General features: G+C 49.7%; 4 protein-coding genes across 4 annotated transcripts; 3 read left to right on the forward strand and 1 right to left on the reverse strand.

Moving 5' to 3' along the window:
* Window positions 1-3,513: 3,513 nt before the first annotated feature.
* On the forward strand, window positions 3,514-5,740 carry cprA_0 (NADPH--cytochrome P450 reductase; the record flags this gene model as incomplete). The annotated part of the gene is made up of 3 exons (XM_014692849.1): window positions 3,514-5,295; window positions 5,370-5,648; window positions 5,723-5,740. The coding sequence occupies 3 exons, from the start codon at window positions 3,514-3,516 to the stop codon at window positions 5,738-5,740; spliced, it is 2,079 nt and encodes a 692-aa protein (XP_014548335.1).
* A 4,616-nt stretch (window positions 5,741-10,356) lies between these two features.
* Window positions 10,357-12,297, forward strand: spo5 (Sporulation-specific protein 5; the record flags this gene model as incomplete). The annotated part of the gene is made up of 7 exons (XM_014692848.1): window positions 10,357-11,219; window positions 11,271-11,361; window positions 11,415-11,504; window positions 11,558-11,649; window positions 11,705-11,962; window positions 12,014-12,085; window positions 12,135-12,297. The coding sequence occupies 7 exons, from the start codon at window positions 10,357-10,359 to the stop codon at window positions 12,295-12,297; spliced, it is 1,629 nt and encodes a 542-aa protein (XP_014548334.1).
* Window positions 12,298-12,685: 388 nt separating this feature from the next.
* rio2 (Serine/threonine-protein kinase rio2) lies at window positions 12,686-14,000 on the reverse strand (the record flags this gene model as incomplete). Its single annotated transcript, XM_014692847.1, has 2 exons — window positions 12,686-13,885; window positions 13,938-14,000. The coding sequence occupies 2 exons, from the start codon at window positions 13,998-14,000 to the stop codon at window positions 12,686-12,688; spliced, it is 1,263 nt and encodes a 420-aa protein (XP_014548333.1).
* Window positions 14,001-14,531: 531 nt separating this feature from the next.
* rpn-1 (26S proteasome regulatory subunit rpn-1) lies at window positions 14,532-17,412 on the forward strand (the record flags this gene model as incomplete). The annotated part of the gene is made up of 4 exons (XM_014692846.1): window positions 14,532-14,649; window positions 14,702-14,775; window positions 14,846-17,323; window positions 17,386-17,412. 4 exons carry the CDS (start codon window positions 14,532-14,534, stop codon window positions 17,410-17,412), a joined length of 2,697 nt encoding a protein of 898 aa, XP_014548332.1.
* Window positions 17,413-17,698: the final 286 nt, after the last annotated feature.

Below are 17,698 nucleotides of genomic sequence, written 5' to 3' on the forward strand. Positions count from 1 at the left end.
ACATATGCTGTACGACACGGTCCACGTACGAAGATGGGACAAGCTCCAGTCGAGCTGCACGTTACGCACAGTTGCCCGTGGGTGTGCGGTGCTGAGGTTGCTTAGGTCGGATGTTGCGTCAGCTTGAGGAGTTCTAAAGTGTCAATGCTTCTAAACATCAAAATTGTGCTGGTCCAGATGCTCCCTCCAAAGTTGGCTCGATACCCGTTCTAGATAATGTTGACTCCATAGTAGAGGATGGAGTCAATATCAGAGAACTCTCAGGCCCCCCTCTTTCTCCCTTCAACGGTCAATTGTTGGCTGCATGTGGTCTGGTGCTTGGTGCTGATATTGCCCGCCAACAAGCCCGATGTCAGTGACCGACGGTAGGGGGCTACGCTTAGTCATTCTACCAGCAGCTGGCCTTGATGGGCCAGGTCGCCAAGTGTTCTCCGTGGTTACTCCGAGGGACGCAGATTATGGCCTCGGACAGGACCACCATCTAGATCTCTTGTAAAAATACATGTACCTACGTTAAATATCTACCTAGGTAGGTAGGTACCTAGGTAGTGTTGCGACGAATGCTGGGGGCCAGGTACTTGTCCATCACCCAGCACTTGTCCGGTAGGCCGAATACCCTCAAGCATCAATCAGAGTGTGTAGCTGGTACATGCTTAGGATGGGCTTGCATCGGTGGCTTGCAGGTATCTCCGCCTTTCTTGGACTATGCTGAGCTTATATGAAAGCAAGGTAACTGATGTGTGAATGGCACTCGATGGCTTTGACTTTGGACAGATTTTAGCGCTGACCAATACCTAGGTCTTGTAGCTGATGTAAATGTTTCGAGAACGGCAGGCTGTGGCTTACGAATTCGAAGCAAAAAAGAGGGAGATGAAGAAACAGAGAAAGAAAGAAACAAACACGTTCGGAGCTTGTACGAAACTCCGTGTACAGCCTCCCCGTAAACAGAGAAGAATGCCTGCAGCATCCGCCAACTTAGCTACGCCCTTGACAATACTAGGATTTACTCCCCTGTCCTTTACCGTTAGAGGACATATGTGGATGTGAAAGCTTGATGCCATTGCCATACTTGAGTATCCGTGCCTGCTACCTGCATATCAACTCCCACCGTCACTTACAGGATGCGGTAAGACACGTGAAGACTTTACTCCCCATACCCACGGAAGAATACTCCATCCATGTACTACGTCAGGACTTTGAATTCTAGCCTTTGACGCTTGGGCAATGGCGTTGAAGGTCTCGGATCTGCACTGGGGGTTCAGGGCTGGGGGCCACGCGACAGCCCGCTTGCATAGACTTTGGGGGGCGCAGGAGGATTTGTGAAGTGTCTGGTGTTGTGTCATGCGGAGAGCTGTCATCCCGATGGACAGCCATGATGGGACACGGCAAAGTTGAAGGATACACAAGATATACAACTGTAAACACTCAGGATCAAGAGAAACTTTCCGTGTTGCGATAAAACTCAATGACATAATTGCCGGAAATCTTTACCGTGGTCCCACGCTCCGCGGCTTTCGGAACCAGAACCCCAATTCCGCCAGACGCAACTTCATGCTCCCACAAGAGGAGCGAATCTCCGTGTGGAGGTGGAGTTAGCCGTGGCTCAGGCACTCTAGCTTCCACCTTTGCTTGATACTGTGTAAGCGTTTGGATGGAGGGCCAGCGCTTTGAGGCAAAAAAAGTTGAGCGATGCACACGACCTAGGAAAGGAGGGGGAGTTGCCGCCTCGCAGTCACATGCGCTCAATCTCTCCATGGACTCCATACCGCCGGAGGCCGTGATGAGGAGAGGCCGAAACGGGTTCCGGGCTCAAGCACAATTCGAAGTTCGGGGACGGCGTGAAAGGAAACATTCGAGCAAGGCCTTGGGTGCGCCACAAAGTGGATGAGCACTCGGCGTTAGCAATCGGAATCGTCGGGACAATAGTAAGGCGGTTCAGTGATGCGGAAGACACAGCGTCCAATTGCTAGGATACATGCATCGCGTTGTTTGATGGCAACGTCAGGGACACACGGTGCCAATGCCATCGAGTCGGATGTTTGCCACAGTTTACGATTAGTACTACTGTCTTCCTGCGACAGAGCACTACCGAGTTACTTCTTGCTCTACTGCGTCCGAAGCAAAGGGTCGCTTAGCCACGAGGTACTGAGCCATCATCGAGTGTTGTATCTGTGCTCGTAGTGTCAGCCCAGCCACAGAGGCTACAAGGTTGCTGGTCTTTGCGCTGTTTGTATCCCTTTGAGCGCCCGAAGGTGCCAATTAGGTACCGGGCCCACATTGTCTCAGATACCAGGCTAGTACTTAGCTGGTACCTTTAAAATGCGTTAAGACACCTATAAAAGTAATATATCTTTTAGTATACTTAAAAACTAGTAGTATTAATACTTTTATAATATCTTAGTATATATTAATATATCTTGTGTTTTGTGACTTTTAATTAGTTAATATCCTTGTTCGGTACCAAAGCGGCACCTTCGGGCGCTCAAAGGGATGGAAGAACCCGAATACGGAGCACGGGAACTATCTCCCTCCTGGTCAGATGAGCCCAGAGTTGCAGACGAGGCGAGAAAGGCGCCCCCGCAGGTTCCAGGTCAAAAGAGCGGGACTACTCCAAACTCCGTAAGAAGCTAGAAGCGTGTAGTAGTAAGCGCTGATCTTATGGCTTTTGAGCCAAGCTGACCGGCACCTAAGAAGTGGATGATGTGGCCAGATTTTAATACGCGTCTGATGCGCCATGGGTCCCAGCGGGTTGGGCGAGGTCGGCGAGGGCATGGAGGAACAAGCAGCAGTAGGCATTAGGCACGGAGGACGGACTGTCTGTGATGTATCCGCTTAGCATCTGATCATCACCAGTGTCTTGTGGAGTGGCATGTCTGAACAATGCGGCAAGCACAATACTCTGAATTGCGAAGGGCTGTTTTGGTTTATACTGCTTGGCCATGGCCGCCTACATTCTCAACGTAGTCATGTGCCGTTCGCAACGCCGTCGGGAACGGGAAACAATCAGTCAAACAGTCGGCTTCGTTGGTCGGTATTGGAGCAAAGCGGTCGATCTGGCAGGGTCAGGTTCCATTTTTTTCGGAATAACTCTGCGTGTCTAAGTTCTGGTCGAAGAAAGTGGCTCAGGGCTCAGCCGGGCCTGGGGGCCTTGTTGCCTGTTGGCTCCACGTCCGGCCACTTGACGCTTCAAAGTTCCTGCTCCTGGTGCTTTACTCCGTGCCACTTGACCAGACCAGACGGCTGCCACGGCTACTTCTAGAATCTAACCCACTGAATCAGACCAGACCCCTCCGAATTTCACCAAAACCCGCCGGCAACCGTTCGCTAGTCTTTTGCACATGTGTCTCAAGCTGCGAGCCTCTTTTACATTGCCATTTCCCATTGCCTTTTACGTCTCTTAACCCTCTCGTCTGTCGCTTCGGTCGAGAAGGCTTTCGTCTGGCAAGTGGCAGCGGCCAGCTGTGTGATTGTTCAATCCATCCCTATCTTCTGGCATCGTCTAGTTTGCTCACCATGGCTGAATTCGACACTCTCGACATCGTCGTCCTCGGCGTCATCCTCCTGGGAACCATTGCCTACTTCACAAAGGGCACTCTTTGGGGCGTTACCAAGGACCCTTATGCGAATGCTTTTGCCAATGCCAATGGCGCAAAGGCCGGGCGCTCCCGCAACATTCTCGAGAAGATGGACGAGACTGGCAAGAACTGTGTCATTTTCTACGGATCTCAGACTGGAACCGCCGAAGACTACGCCTCCCGTCTCGCCAAGGAGGGCAAAAGTCGCTTTGGCCTGGAGACCATGGTAGCTGATTTGGAAGAGTACGATTTCGATAACCTCGATGCCATGCCTAGCGACAAGGTCGCCATGTTCATCCTGGCCACCTATGGCGAGGGGGAGCCCACCGACAACGCCGTCGAGTTCTACGAGTTCATCACTGGTGACGACGTTAGCTTCTCTGAGGGTAGTGACCCTGCGCTGCAGAACCTCAATTACGTCGCTTTTGGTCTGGGCAACAACACCTACGAGCATTATAATTCCATGGTTCGCAATGTCGACAAGGCCCTCCAGAAGCTCGGCGCCAGCCGCATCGGCGAAGCCGGCGAGGGCGACGATGGCGCTGGCACCATGGAAGAAGACTTCTTGGCCTGGAAAGATCCCATGTGGGCTGCTCTCGCGGAAAAGATGGGCCTCGAGGAGCGCGAGGCTGTCTATGAACCTACCTTTGGCATTGTTGATCGTGAGAACCTAACCGTTGAATCCCCTGAAGTATATCTCGGCGAACCGAATAAGATGCATCTTGAGGGTACTGCCAAGGGCCCCTTTAACTCCCACAACCCGTATATTGCACCAATTGCCGAATCCCGGGAGCTGTTCTCCGCCAAGGACCGAAACTGCATTCATATGGATGTTGATATTAATGGCTCTAACCTCTCCTACCAGACTGGTGACCACATTGCCATTTGGCCCACTAACTCTGGCGATGAGGTTGACCGATTCCTCGACATTATTGGCTTGAAAGAGAAGAGAAACAACGTCATCAGCATCAAAGCATTGGAGCCCACCGCCAAGGTTCCTTTCCCAACCCCGACCACCTACGATGCTATTGTCCGATACCACTTGGAAATCTGCGCGCCTGTTTCGCGACAGTTTGTCGCGACCCTGGCTGCATTTGCTCCCAATGACGAAGTCAAGGCTGAAATGGCCAGACTCGGAAGTGACAAGGAATACTTCCACAGCAAGACCGGACCGCATTTCTACAACATTGCTCGACTCCTGGACACAGTAGGCAAGGGCGAGAAGTGGACCAAAATCCCATTCTCCGCCTTTATTGAAGGCCTGAACAAGCTGCAGCCTAGATACTACTCCATCTCGTCGTCCTCCCTTGTTCAGCCAAAGAAGATTTCCATCACTGCCATCATCGAGTCTCAGGCGATCCCTGGAAGAAAAGATCCATTCCGTGGTGTGGCTACAAACTACCTGTTTGCCCTGAAGCAAAAGCAGAATGGCGACCCCAACCCATCTCCCTTCGGGAAAACCTATGCCCTCAACGGTCCCCGCAACAACTTTGACGGAATTCATGTGCCCGTACATGTTCGCCACTCCAACTTCAAACTACCTTCGGACCCCGCCAAGCCTGTCATCATGGTCGGCCCCGGCACTGGCGTCGCTCCTTTCCGTGGTTTCATCCAGGAACGTGCCAAGCAAGCTCAGAACGGAGCCACTGTCGGACGTACGATTCTATTCTTCGGATGCCGAAAGCGATCCGAGGATTTCTTGTACGAGTCTGAATGGGAGGTATGTTCACCCGAAACAACAATCCATGCAACACCTCCTCTTCAAACAAAAAGGGTAACTCACAATTGTTATAGGAATATAAGAAGGCTCTCGGAGACAGCCTAGAAATCGTTACCGCTTTCTCACGAGAATCCTCCAAGAAGGTCTACGTCCAACACCGTCTGAAGGAGCGATCCAAGGAAATCGGCGAGCTCCTCTCACAAAAGGCTTACTTTTATGTCTGCGGTGATGCCGCGCACATGGCTCGTGAAGTGAATACTGTTTTGGCCCAAATCATTGCCGAGTCACGTGGCGTGTCGGAAACCAAAGGCGAGGAGATTGTCAAGAACATGAGAGCAGCAAATCAATACCAGGTATGTTGTCCTTGTCACTGTCCCCATTTTCCATATATTATTTCAAAGGACCAATGCTGATATATGGATTACAGGAGGATGTCTGGTCCTAGACTAAGAGACGAGAATATAAAATGGGAGTTATGCAGTTTAGAATACAGGTTCATTGCCGTTCAAGACGGTCGACCTAATGATGTATGCATGGCGGCGTTGATCTTGCACGACATTAGTATAGTATCCGTGTTCTCCAATAGAATTTTCCCTTTTCTTTTTTGGATTTGTTTTTGGTCTCATTCACGCGGGTCATTTCTCATTTGGTCCACGGGACATGTTGGGCGTATGTTGGAGACATGTACATGGCATAGGTTAATGATTACGAACGAAAGAGAACGCAACGCTCATCCCAATGCTGGTTTTTCCTCCTCCGGTCCCTAAGGAAAAAACTTCGATCCGTGGTGTTTTTTCTTTCTTTCTTGCTTGCCACGCCCATTGGTTGCAGTGGAACAACAACGGTCGTGGTTCAACGGCCGTTGCAGTGCTCGGTACGTAAACCGGAAATATATGCAAAAAGAAAAGAGTCCGGCCTCCTCTGTGCAGGAGCAAGAACCCTGTTGTTCGAAGCATTTTCAACATCTGCACGGGTTCTGCGATTTTTGTCTGAGCTGTAGTGACGTGAGAACATGCATATACGTTCGGTCCCAAGGTTTTGCTCTGGGATCATGGGTGGAAAGTGCGCCATTTCGGAAGAGGCGCTGGTTTGAATCGGATGAGACTGGCACAGGGGTCTTGTCTATTCAAGTTTTCCACTATTTCCGCACGCAAGCTACAAGGGTTCTTGCTTGGCAATGTCAAGAGCGTGTGGTTGTGTGTTGTTGATGGACGAGGAGAGCCTTTTTGTATGGGGAAATGGCAATGAAAGGCAGGCGGGCAAAATAAACAGAGCTTTACATCTACACCAGTCCATCCTGGGTACGTTATCTCGTAGTTGCATGGCATGAGACGCACAAATGCAAATCGAATCAAAATTGCTGCATGTTGAGGTTGAGATGTCAGTCGGCCTCGATATCAAGGCGATGAATGATGAGAGTTCTATCGCAGACAACCAGTATGATCGGAAGGAACCAAGGTCCCGTAATGCCCAATACGTAGACCCCATTCTCGGCAAAGACATGATGGGTGCCCAGGTGCATTTGTATGTACTTTGTAGAAACGGAAACGTGATGAATATGCAAACATGAACAGGGATATCAATCATCTCGATAATGCCGATTCAGCGAACCATAAACCACATGCATAGCCAGCTAATTCGGGCCCTCGCGCGCCGGTGTCGTGTAACGCGGGCTTTCAATAGGCCCATGACACTTTTGCTTTTTGCAGTCGCAGTGCATCGACTACTCCGTACCCAAGAGGCAACACAGGTCCGGTAGGTAATACAAATGGCGGCATGGCGCATAACCATTTTTTATGGGGTAAAAAACGAAGTTGCCCTTGGTGTTCCCCAATACAAGCGAAAAAAAGCAACCAGATCCGAACCGGACACCCTCAGCCTCCCTCCCAGCGCCTGCTGCCCACTTGCAGACTGCAGCTCGACACCTACTCCGTACCACGAGTTTTAGATAGGATTTGCTCGCTGACAGCGGGGGAAGAGGCTTGTTTTCCCTCTCCCCCAAATCCAGAGACTGAGGTGAGAGGACATCCAAAATAGCACACCAGACCGTTGGCTGTCGGGACAAGGGCTAGGATGTTCCAATTTAACGCAGCCGTGGCGTCTTGTCTCTTACCACTCGTCACCGCTCAAACTTGACGGGCTTGTTTCTTTTGCGACACCTAGTCCACAATTGCTCTGCCCTCTCGACTTCTCTCCCTTGCATTTGACCAAAACCCTGTTCGCTACTCCAGATTGACGAACCCCTTCGGTTGGATGGAGCTATGCAAAATGGTGGCAAGAGACGCCTTTGAGGCAGGCCGCTGATCGTCTGTCGTGACTCTTGAGGCCATGGCTCCCAGGGAATTGGACCCAACTACCCGGTTACTTGTGTGCCAACGCAAAGGGAGACATGGCGGCGCGTCCATGAAACCATCAAACTGGACTTTGGCCAACACGAAGCGTACGAGCGGTACGATTCGGCGGCAAAATGTCTTATAAGCCTCGTCATAATCCTAATCCCGGGCCCGGCGCCGTATGTTGCGTACGCAGCTCAGAAGAGGCAGACTCTAATGAGAAGGAAAAGCAAGCCATAATTAACATGAGTGTACGGAGTAGTAGCAGAAACGCGATTTTTTTTTTTTTTTTTTTTGGTTTTTTTTCTTTGCGAGGGTCAAGTCCCACGGTCGTTTCTCAGGTAAGCAACGCGACTCTGAAGCGTTGAGACTAAGGATGGGGTCTGTGACCTGTCGAGGCTTCCGCCTTGCTCCTTGAGGCGGACTGGAGGGTCCCAGTCCAGGGAGTGGACTGCAGAGTCTCCCTCGACGACGCCGATCAGGGTAGAGAATAACACCAGATGGCGAAATTTTGGGTGGTTTCGAGCTTTGCAGTTGCGCCATCCCGACCAGGCTGAAAGAGCTTGCACGATTGATGCGTGGCTTCAAGACGTCTCATTGGCCCGCCACTTGCTGCACGAATGGCTCACAGAAGTCTCGAGCTGGGGGAGGGAGAAGGCCTAAAACAGTCATGGACAGGTGAATCAGACTTTCAAAGGTTGGTGGTGTCTGAGATGGGAGAGAAAAAGCAACGCTTTCCTCCGTACTTGGCAGGGTGGATGGCGGTGGATAGACTGGGATGGATGGTTGCTTCTTAGCAACTTCAGTCAACACAGAGTCTTGCCATTTTGTTTGGACCGCTCTGATCTGAAAAATTGCCCTTGCTGTGCCGCTAGCAGGGACAATTTAAGGTAGTTGGAGAAGATGTTTCCCGTCCAAGTCATCGACACTCTCTCCCCGTCCGCGTTGCGTCTTTTTGCTCAGTATTCTTACTGTCCGTCTGTGTCGTCTGCTTCATGTGCAATCCATCATTCCGCTGATATACATTCCACCTGTACGCTTTGACGCTCAGAAGGAGAAACAACGGTTGTAATTGTATGTATGCTGCTGTGCTGGCTGTGCTGGGGCGAATACCAAGGTATGACGAGACAAGCCGGCATCAAACCCCGATGACTTGAACTTGTTAACATGTAAAAGGGTAGAAAGTCACCGCAAAATCCATCCATCGGTCTTAATAAAAACAACACCTTGGGCCTCGGCAGACAACTCAAAGCGTCGCTTCATCAATCGTGCGGTGAAGGCTTCGTGTTTGCTCACCTCCTCGTCTTGTTGCCTTGCCAGCTGTGAATACCCTCAGTGCCACTTCCCGGGCTGGCTGGCACCTGTCTAAAAAGATACAGGGAACTTAAAAGAATAGATCGGGCCCCTCATTTCAGGCGGCAGCTGATATTGGGCAACTGGCAGGACTTGTCCGGTTAATAACAGTTGAAGACTTTTCCCCGTCAACAGCCTCTTTTCCCCTCGGGCACTCCTGATCACGCTCGGGGTTCAGTCCTTCTCATCTCGACTCGCACCATTACAATTCCTTCTCTGGAAATCGTGGCTATCGGGACGAGCAGACCAGGAATCGTCACTACCCTCTTGCTTGCATCTGGTATCTTCTAGCTTGCCTTCTTCGAGTCGAGTTTAACCGACCAGACATCCTTTCCTTCCTTTTGACTCCTTCCTCCATCTCCTACAACAACCATCGCAATTACCTCGCCAGCAGATTATATGCATTTTTAGGTAAGTAGTGCCGCCGTGCATTCGCCTCTCGCTTCTAATCTCTCGCTTCCGGCGTCAACTGGCTCCTGGCTTGTCCCTTCTTCCCTGCCATTTCGTCATCTGGTGCCTTTTGCAACTTCGTCTTGTCCCTGTTCCATATTCTGCTTCTCTGCTCTTTTTTTTTCCTTTTTCTTCTCTTCACAGCATCAACACCGTTTCCAACCCAGATTTTCCAAGTCCCTTCAACGGCAAGTCGATATCATTCGGTGCGCCCATTTTGCTCGATAGCTTGTTCTATCTTACTTACTCTCTTGCTTCATTTCCCAGTCTTGGTAGCAACATTTGCCTTTGGTAGCCTCTCACCAGCTTTGTGTCATCACGCAACCGAAAAGATAAAAAGAAGATGTGAGTCTGTTCACTAATATCAGAAATCACTTCCAACTCCCGCCGGCCTCGCCTTTGTGTTTGGGGTAATGCTCCTCGTGACTTTGTCATAACCGTGGCATTTGGTGCTTGTGCTGCTTGTTTTCTGCCTTGGTCAACAATCACCACCAGTCACGCGAGGCGATCATTCCACACACGAGACGGCAAAAGAAAAGAACAGTGACGGAATATTGGAGTACACTTGCTGATGACTCTGCAACAGATCTTCCGTTTGACTCTCGGATCGTTCGCATTTCCAGCCATCAATCGAAGCTGATCTCTTGCTTTGAGAGTAAGTGAGCCTCCTTTCTCTGGCTTTGAAGACCATGAAACCCCTTTGTTGATATGAATGGTTTCTCGGTCTACCTTTTATTGTATTCCCTTTATAATCGAAATCGATCCCCTGAAGAGGGAACCAGCATCATTTTGATTGGGGAGTTGCCCAACTCAGCATCTGCTGTTCATCGTGCCATTCTCTACCTTGGAATTCTTTGTACGCTAATTTCATTCCACTTCTCCAGCCTCACGTTTTATCGAAAAATCAGCCCTCGCCGACTCGAATATGGACGCCGGAAACAGTGTTGGCGGGCCTTATCTCCCCAATCCTACAGGGCGTAATGTCCACAGCCATGGTCCTGCACACTCAGCTGCTGATCCAAACGCAATGCTTAACCAATTTGCCGGACTCTCCCTGGGAGGTATGAGTATGCCTAGCAGCTCTGCTCCAATGCCGATGGGACATAACCCACCACCATACATGGTTGGAACTGATACCCCATTTGTTCTGGCTCACATGTCCGCTCACCAAATTGGCATGAACCATCACCACACCGAAAATCCATATCAGAACCTGGGTATCCCTGGATATGGGTCTCCTTATGTTGGCGTTCAGATGCCCTTCGTCCCTTTCACTCCTGGACGAGCTCATATTGCCCAGCCTCGTGTGGAACGCGGACATTCAGATGTGCCTGGCCTTGAGAATCGTCGCGGATCATATTCCACGACCGAGTCTACCCCAGCTACTCCTTTTTATGGCACAGTTTCGCAGCGTGATGACGGCCCACGAGTTGCCAGCCTTGACCGATCCGCTTATACGACTCCTTCCCCCCAGCAAATTGGCCTCCCGGCCCTTCATGCCGACCCAACCAAACCCGCTATTGCTGTAGTATCGGACCGGACTGTCGATGAATATCTTCAACAGGAACCTGCTATTCCCCGAGCTGTCCCTGCAGTTTTTACACCTCCCAGCCAGATGAAGAGCCTTGAACAGAGCCTTGAAAATCGTATCCCGGGCAATCGCAATGTATACATTCGCGGACTACATCCTACTACGGACGATGAACTACTTTACAAATTTGCCTCTCGTTTCGGACCGGTCGAAACATCCAAAGCAATTATTGATACTGGAACAGGGGCATGCAAGGGGTAAGTAATGGAAGGTCATCGTTACCTGATGCGGGAACTGACATGCGACAGATTTGGCTTTGCAAAGTTCTTTGATTCTCAGGACTCCGAAATGTGCATTCGTGGATTCCACCGACTTGGTTACGAAGTTGGCTTTGCCCGGGTATGTAGAGGGATCGTCTGTTTACTTTACGACGTATCTGACATGTACCCTAGGAATCCTTCAACTCTCGCCTTAAGGCAGAAGGCGACGAAGGCTCTACCAATCTGTACATTTCCAACCTTCCGAAGACGCTGACTGAAGTGGTGAGTTAACCCATTTAACCCCAAGTATTGGATAGTAATTGACATTGGCAAAGGAACTTGGAACCATCTTCCTCGGAACCACCATCCTCTCGAGCAAGATTCTTCGGGACAGCATGGGAAATAGCCGTGGTGTTGGCTTTGCCCGGTATGAACATATAATTCCTACGGAAGGGATAGTTAATATCTAACTGAGTTAATAGATTCGAGAGCCGTGAAATTTGCGACGAGATTATCAAGAAATACAATGGGGTTGGAATTGGGGAGGAGGGTCTCCTCATGAATATTCGATATGCAGACACTCCAGCTCAAAAGGAATTGAAGCGAGTCACTGCCGAGCGCCGCCAATTCCGGACAAACGAGTATAATATCGGGGCTTATGGCACTCCTCTTGTGGGAATGAGCCCTACACTGTACAACCAACAATCTCAATGGCGCAGAACATTGCCTGTTTCGCGAAGGTGAAAAGACCCCTTTTTCTGACTGCCATGGCCTGACTGACATGATAACAGTGGGCTTTCTGCTTCATCAAATGAAGAGGGAAATGTGATGAGACACTCGGGGACCCGACGCGGACTATCCGAGTATGCTCTTTCGCGTGGAACCCTTGCTAAATTCTAACCTTGAAACCAGGATAGCTCCGAACACGATTACGGATGTGGCTGCTGCCGCTACCATGTCGGACAGTGATGAAGGTGTAACGATTCACGCCGACTCATCCACCGTCGCCGGTGGCACTAACGAGAACAAGTCGCCATCTACCAAGGGTGCTCGACGGGATGAAATTAGTGATTAATGTTTTTTTGGTCGATTTTAGCTTTTTTGTTGTCTCTTTTGTTGCTTGTTCGCAGTTTGTTTCATGTCCAGACATGTGGCTACATTTTCTGGCTTGTCACTTTTTTGTTACATTCTTTTACGAATTTGCCAGTTGAGTTGTAAGCAGACATATTCTGTGAATGAGCATCTTATAGTCTCAAGCCTCTCTGTCACCAAGGAGTGCATTGAGGACGCATTTTGATCAGACTGTACTTTAGATTCTTAGAGAAAATTGGGGCCTGTAGCAGAGTATCAACGCCGAATGGGCGAAATTGATGAATAATAATGTATCACAGGTATGAAACCACTTCTATCAGGCTTTGACAGATGTCCAATTCGTTTTATTCTCTTTCGGGTATCGTATGGTACTATACTGTCAACTTCGACAGATCCTCATTAAGTAGAGGTTGGGCGTCAGCAGCAGACCATTCGTCATCGACTTTGGCGCCAGTACTCAGCGTTCTCTCATGACTATGCGGACCCAAAATGCCACCGTCGTCTTTCTCGTCATCTCCACTTTTGTCATCGTCGTCCTCAGATCCAACTTCATCATCGTCGTCGTCGTCGTCGTCAAACTCCTCTGAAACTCCATCCTCTCCCCTCTTCGTGACCTGATCTTTAATTGCAGTTTCAAGATCCTTCAACATTTTCTTTGTGAAGCCAGACGCCTCTACAGTTGCATCCAGTCTTGTAAAACCACCTTTGGCTAGTTTCTTCTTCGAGTCTTTGAAGAAGGGCCCCGGAGTTGTGCTGGTAAAGTGGAATCTTCTTGAGAAGAATCTTTTGATACATTCAACATCTCTGTCGAAGTACATTTCAGCGTTCTGGTGCTCCGTAGACACCATCTGAGGGAAGTCAATGACAACCGGCTCAAGCTTCAAAGATTCCTCGCCGCTTTCCGACACAGTCTTCTCCTCCTTTATTAAGATGTTGAACTCGTTGAAATCCCCGTGGATCAACCCATGATTGGCAAAGCGAAGAATCAGAGCGATCAAGTCCGCGTAAAGAGATGCAGGGTCCGGAACATCGGAAATTTGTCGCAGTGGGAAAGCGTCCACCAGTGTCATGACAATTGTATGTCGAGACTGTGCCAGCGGAACTGGAACAGGAAACCCTTCTTCATGTAAAGCTTTCATGAAGGCATATTCTTTCATGGCTGCTAGTCTTGAAAGATACATCCATGAGCCTGAAGCCCGATTCTTTAGATAATCGCGGTTGGATTTTACGGTTCGGAAGGATATTCTTCCCAATCGATGGATTTTCAAAACACGCTGTGTGCCCGTCTGGTCCGCAACAACCATGATATCACTCTCTTTTCCAACGCCGATCCTGTTTCCGACACTATAAAGATCTTTGCGGCTGGCGTGGGTGTGCAGAGCGAGATAATCGAGACCCCCGTAGGTTAACCGGTAGCCGTCGTATTTGGCTTCCTTGACTCTGGCGATAAGGCCAACTTTGGCGAGTGCCGATATACTCCTGCGTACACCGCTAGCTCCACCTCGCAAGCGGGCAATCTTTTCTATCAATGGAGTGGGCACAACTTCGTGATTTTTGCTGCCCATTTCAACCTGTGCTCAATTTAGTACCAAGGGGACACAAAGGTTCTCATGTTGTACTTACGGCAGTAAGAACTCTCCAGTCTTCCGAGGCCAAATGCCTCATAGCCCTAGTGTCTAGCTTCATCGTGGCGGTTGATACAGGACCAACTTTTGGGATATTGTACAACGCAGTAAGATGAAGAGCAGTAAGAGAATAAATGTCCCTTGGCGTGGGGCCTCTCACAGCACACACAAGCGCTTGCGCTGTGGTGACAATCGTTTTTGGTGGGGTGACTGAGAAATTTCGCCGATAAGGTCTAATCGATAGCGCCCGACGCCACCTGTGCCTTATCTGCGGATTAACCGTTCCGGTTCCAGGGGTGCCACAACACGTGATTGAATTGCAAGGCTGGGCACTCGCGAGCACCAGGCGACAGCGCCTCACGTAACCGGAGCTACTGTAGGACATCCGCCGTTGGAGCTTTCATTGCCACACGAGTCCATCACTTTCCACCACTACTAACGCAGGCTTGCGGTCTTTGCAAATTTCGAACCGCACCGCGTGTTGATACCCCAGGCACCTCAATTCACCCGTAGCCGACATTACGCCTTCTTCGTACCTTCTACCTCCCCTCGTAGGAGCTTCGCACAGGGCGCTCACCACATCGACGTCAACATGGCTCAAGACACCGATGCGCCCAAGGCGGCAGACAAGGGCAAGGGAAAGGCCGTGGACGAGTCCAAGGATGAGAAGCCTATTTTGAACGGCAAGAAGGAAGATGACAAGAAGGATGGTAAGTGCTGGTTAGAGCGCTGACAAACCACAAGATGCTGATTTAGGTACAGCCGTCGAGGAGGAGCTTAGTGAGGAGGATCAACAACTCAAAAGCGAGCTTGACATGATAGTAGAGCGATTGACGGTAGGTTGCCTGAAGCTAGGAAGCAATTGTGCTTACTTTGTCGGCGTTTGCTGACCTGTCTCGAATCAAGGAATCGAACACGGAGCTCTACAAAACAGCATTAGAGGCGATGAAGACTTCGATAAAAACCTCAACATCATCAATGACAGCAGTACCGAAGCCTCTCAAATTTTTACGACCACACTATGAAACTCTTACCAAATTGTACGAGGAATGGCCTGCTGGCGAGAACAAGACATCGCTGGCTGATGTTTTATCTGTCATTGGTATGACCTTCTCCGACGAGGACAAGCAAGACACTCTCAAATATCGTCTTCTGGCTCCGACATCTGATATTAGCTCTTGGGGGCATGAATATGTGCGACATTTAGCTTTGGAGATCGGCGAGGTCTATGGAAAACGAATCACCGCTGATGAGTCTACCTCGGACCTGATCGACCTTGCTCTCATACTGGTCCCGCTTTTCATCAAGAGCAATGCCGAGGCGGATGCTGTCGATCTTATGAGTGAACTTGAAATCATTGAGCAGATACCGAAATTCGTCGATGAGAACACCTATGCCAGAGTCTGCTTGTACATGGTTAGCATGGTGAATCTACTCACTTATCCGGACAATGAGACCTTCCTTCGAACTGCCCACAACATCTATATGGAGTACAAGCAGTTCACCCAGGCTATTGTTCTTGCTATTCGACTGCATGATGTTGAGCTTATCAAGGCCGATTTCGATAAAGCTAAGAACCCGACCTTGAAGAAGCAGTTGGCCTTCCTGGTCGCGCGACAAAGAATCGTACTGGACCTACCTGAGAGCAATGATGATGAGCAAGTGATCTTGGAGTGCGCTTCTAATCTTAAGCTGTCAGAGCACTTCAAGTCCCTTGGAAAGGAGTTGAATATTTTGGATCCCAAGACCACTGAAGATATTTACAAGAGCCACCTTGAAAGCAGTCGGGTAGCTGGTATGACTAATCTTGACTCTGCCAGGCACAACCTGGCTGCTGCGTTTGTTAACGCATTTGTCAATGCTGGCTTTGGTAATGACAAGATGATGTTGGTAGAGGGTGAAAAGGAGAGTTGGGTTTGGAAGACCAAGGCCGATGGTATGATGTCGACCGTGGCTTCTATGGGTACTCTTCTACTTTGGGATATCGAGAATGGTCTGGACAAGATCGACAAGTACACATACTCTGCTGAAACTGAAATTTCAGCTGGAGCTATGTTGGCGATTGGTATCATGAACTCAGGTGTTCGTTTTGACTCGGAGCCTGCGCTGGCTCTGCTTGGAGACACTGAGAAGTTGCATCACTCGAACCCCTTAATCCGAACCGCCTGTATTATGGGTCTGGGATTGTCGTACGCTGGTTCGAATAAAGAGGATTTGCTCGAGCTTCTGTTACCGATTATCAGCGATTCATCACAAGACATGCAAATCTCTGCCATGGCTGCTCTGTCGTGCGGTCTGATCTTTGTCGGCTCTTCCCACCCTGATGTTACGGAAACTATTGTTACAACGTTAATGGATGACGAACGAAAGAACCAGTTGACAGATAAGTGGACTCGCTTCTTGGCACTTGGCTTGGGATTGCTATTCTTCGGCCGACAGGAAGAGGTTGACGTGATTTTGGAGACTCTGAAGGCGGTGGAGCACCCCATGGCTAAGCCAACTGCTGTTCTGGCGGAAATTTGTGCGTGGGCAGGCACCGGAGCTGTGCTCAAGATCCAGGAGCTTTTGCATATTTGCAACGAGCACAAGGAAGAGTCGGATGATAAGAAAGGCGATGAGCTGCTACAAGCATATGCCGTCATCGGCATTGCATTGGTGGCCATGGGTGAGGATATCGGCCAGGAGATGGTTCTTAGACAGTTTGGCCACCTCATGCATTATGGCGAGGCGAACATTCGAAAGGCTGTTCCGTTGGCCATGGGTCTCATCAGCCCGAGTAACCCGCAAATGAAGGTTTACGATACACTCTCAAGATACAGCCACGACAACGACCCAGAGGTTGCCATCAATGCAATATTTGCCATGGGGATGCTTGGCGCAGGAACAAACAACGCCCGGTTGGCACAACTCCTGAGACAACTGGCAAGCTACTATCACCGCGACCAGGATGCTCTTTTCATGGTCCGAATTGCTCAGGGCTTACTACACATGGGCAAGGGCACATTATCCATCAACCCCTTCCACACTGACCGCCAGGTCCTCTCGCAGGTTTCTACTGCAGGACTGCTAGCCACGATGATTGCCCTGATTGACCCCAAAGAGTTCATCACGGGCACCTCCCACTACCTACTCTATTTCCTTGTCACGGCTATGCACCCTCGGTTCTTGGTCACTCTAGATGAGCAGCTTAAACCTCTCAAAGTCAACGTGCGTGTTGGTCAAGCCGTGGATGTTGTCGGGCAAGCCGGTCGTCCCAAGACCATTACCGGATGGCAAACACAGAGTACACCTGTTCTGTTGGGCTATGGAGAGCGAGCGGAGCTTGAGGATGAGGAGTACATTAGCTTGAACGGTACTCTGGAGGGCCTAGTAATCCTACAAAAGGTAAGGTGATGCCATTTCAATATTCAAACCTTGGGTTCGGTTTAGCTAACTTGTTTTGATAGAACCCGGAGTGGGAAAATGGACAATAAAGGACCAGGTACACTAGGAGTTTTACGGCGAGGAGAGCATTGGGTACAGAGTTGGCAGCTTGGTTCAGGCTTTAGCCAGTGCACTGTATAGTAATCTACTGTAAAGACACGAGAAGTTAGTCATGAAGAAGAGCTGTGCATCCCTAGAAGGTCTAAAAATTCAAATGCTAGTTTGGTACGTCATATTCTATATCTGATAAAAAAGACAAAAAAGTGCTGCAAAAACGGGTATATATCGTTGAGTAGATTTGCCTCCCATCCAAGTTGGCCTTTTTCTTTTTCCCTG

The sequence above is a fragment of the Metarhizium brunneum genome, chromosome 1, assembly GCF_013426205.1.
Source record: "Metarhizium brunneum chromosome 1, complete sequence".
Taxonomy (NCBI): domain Eukaryota; kingdom Fungi; phylum Ascomycota; class Sordariomycetes; order Hypocreales; family Clavicipitaceae; genus Metarhizium; species Metarhizium brunneum.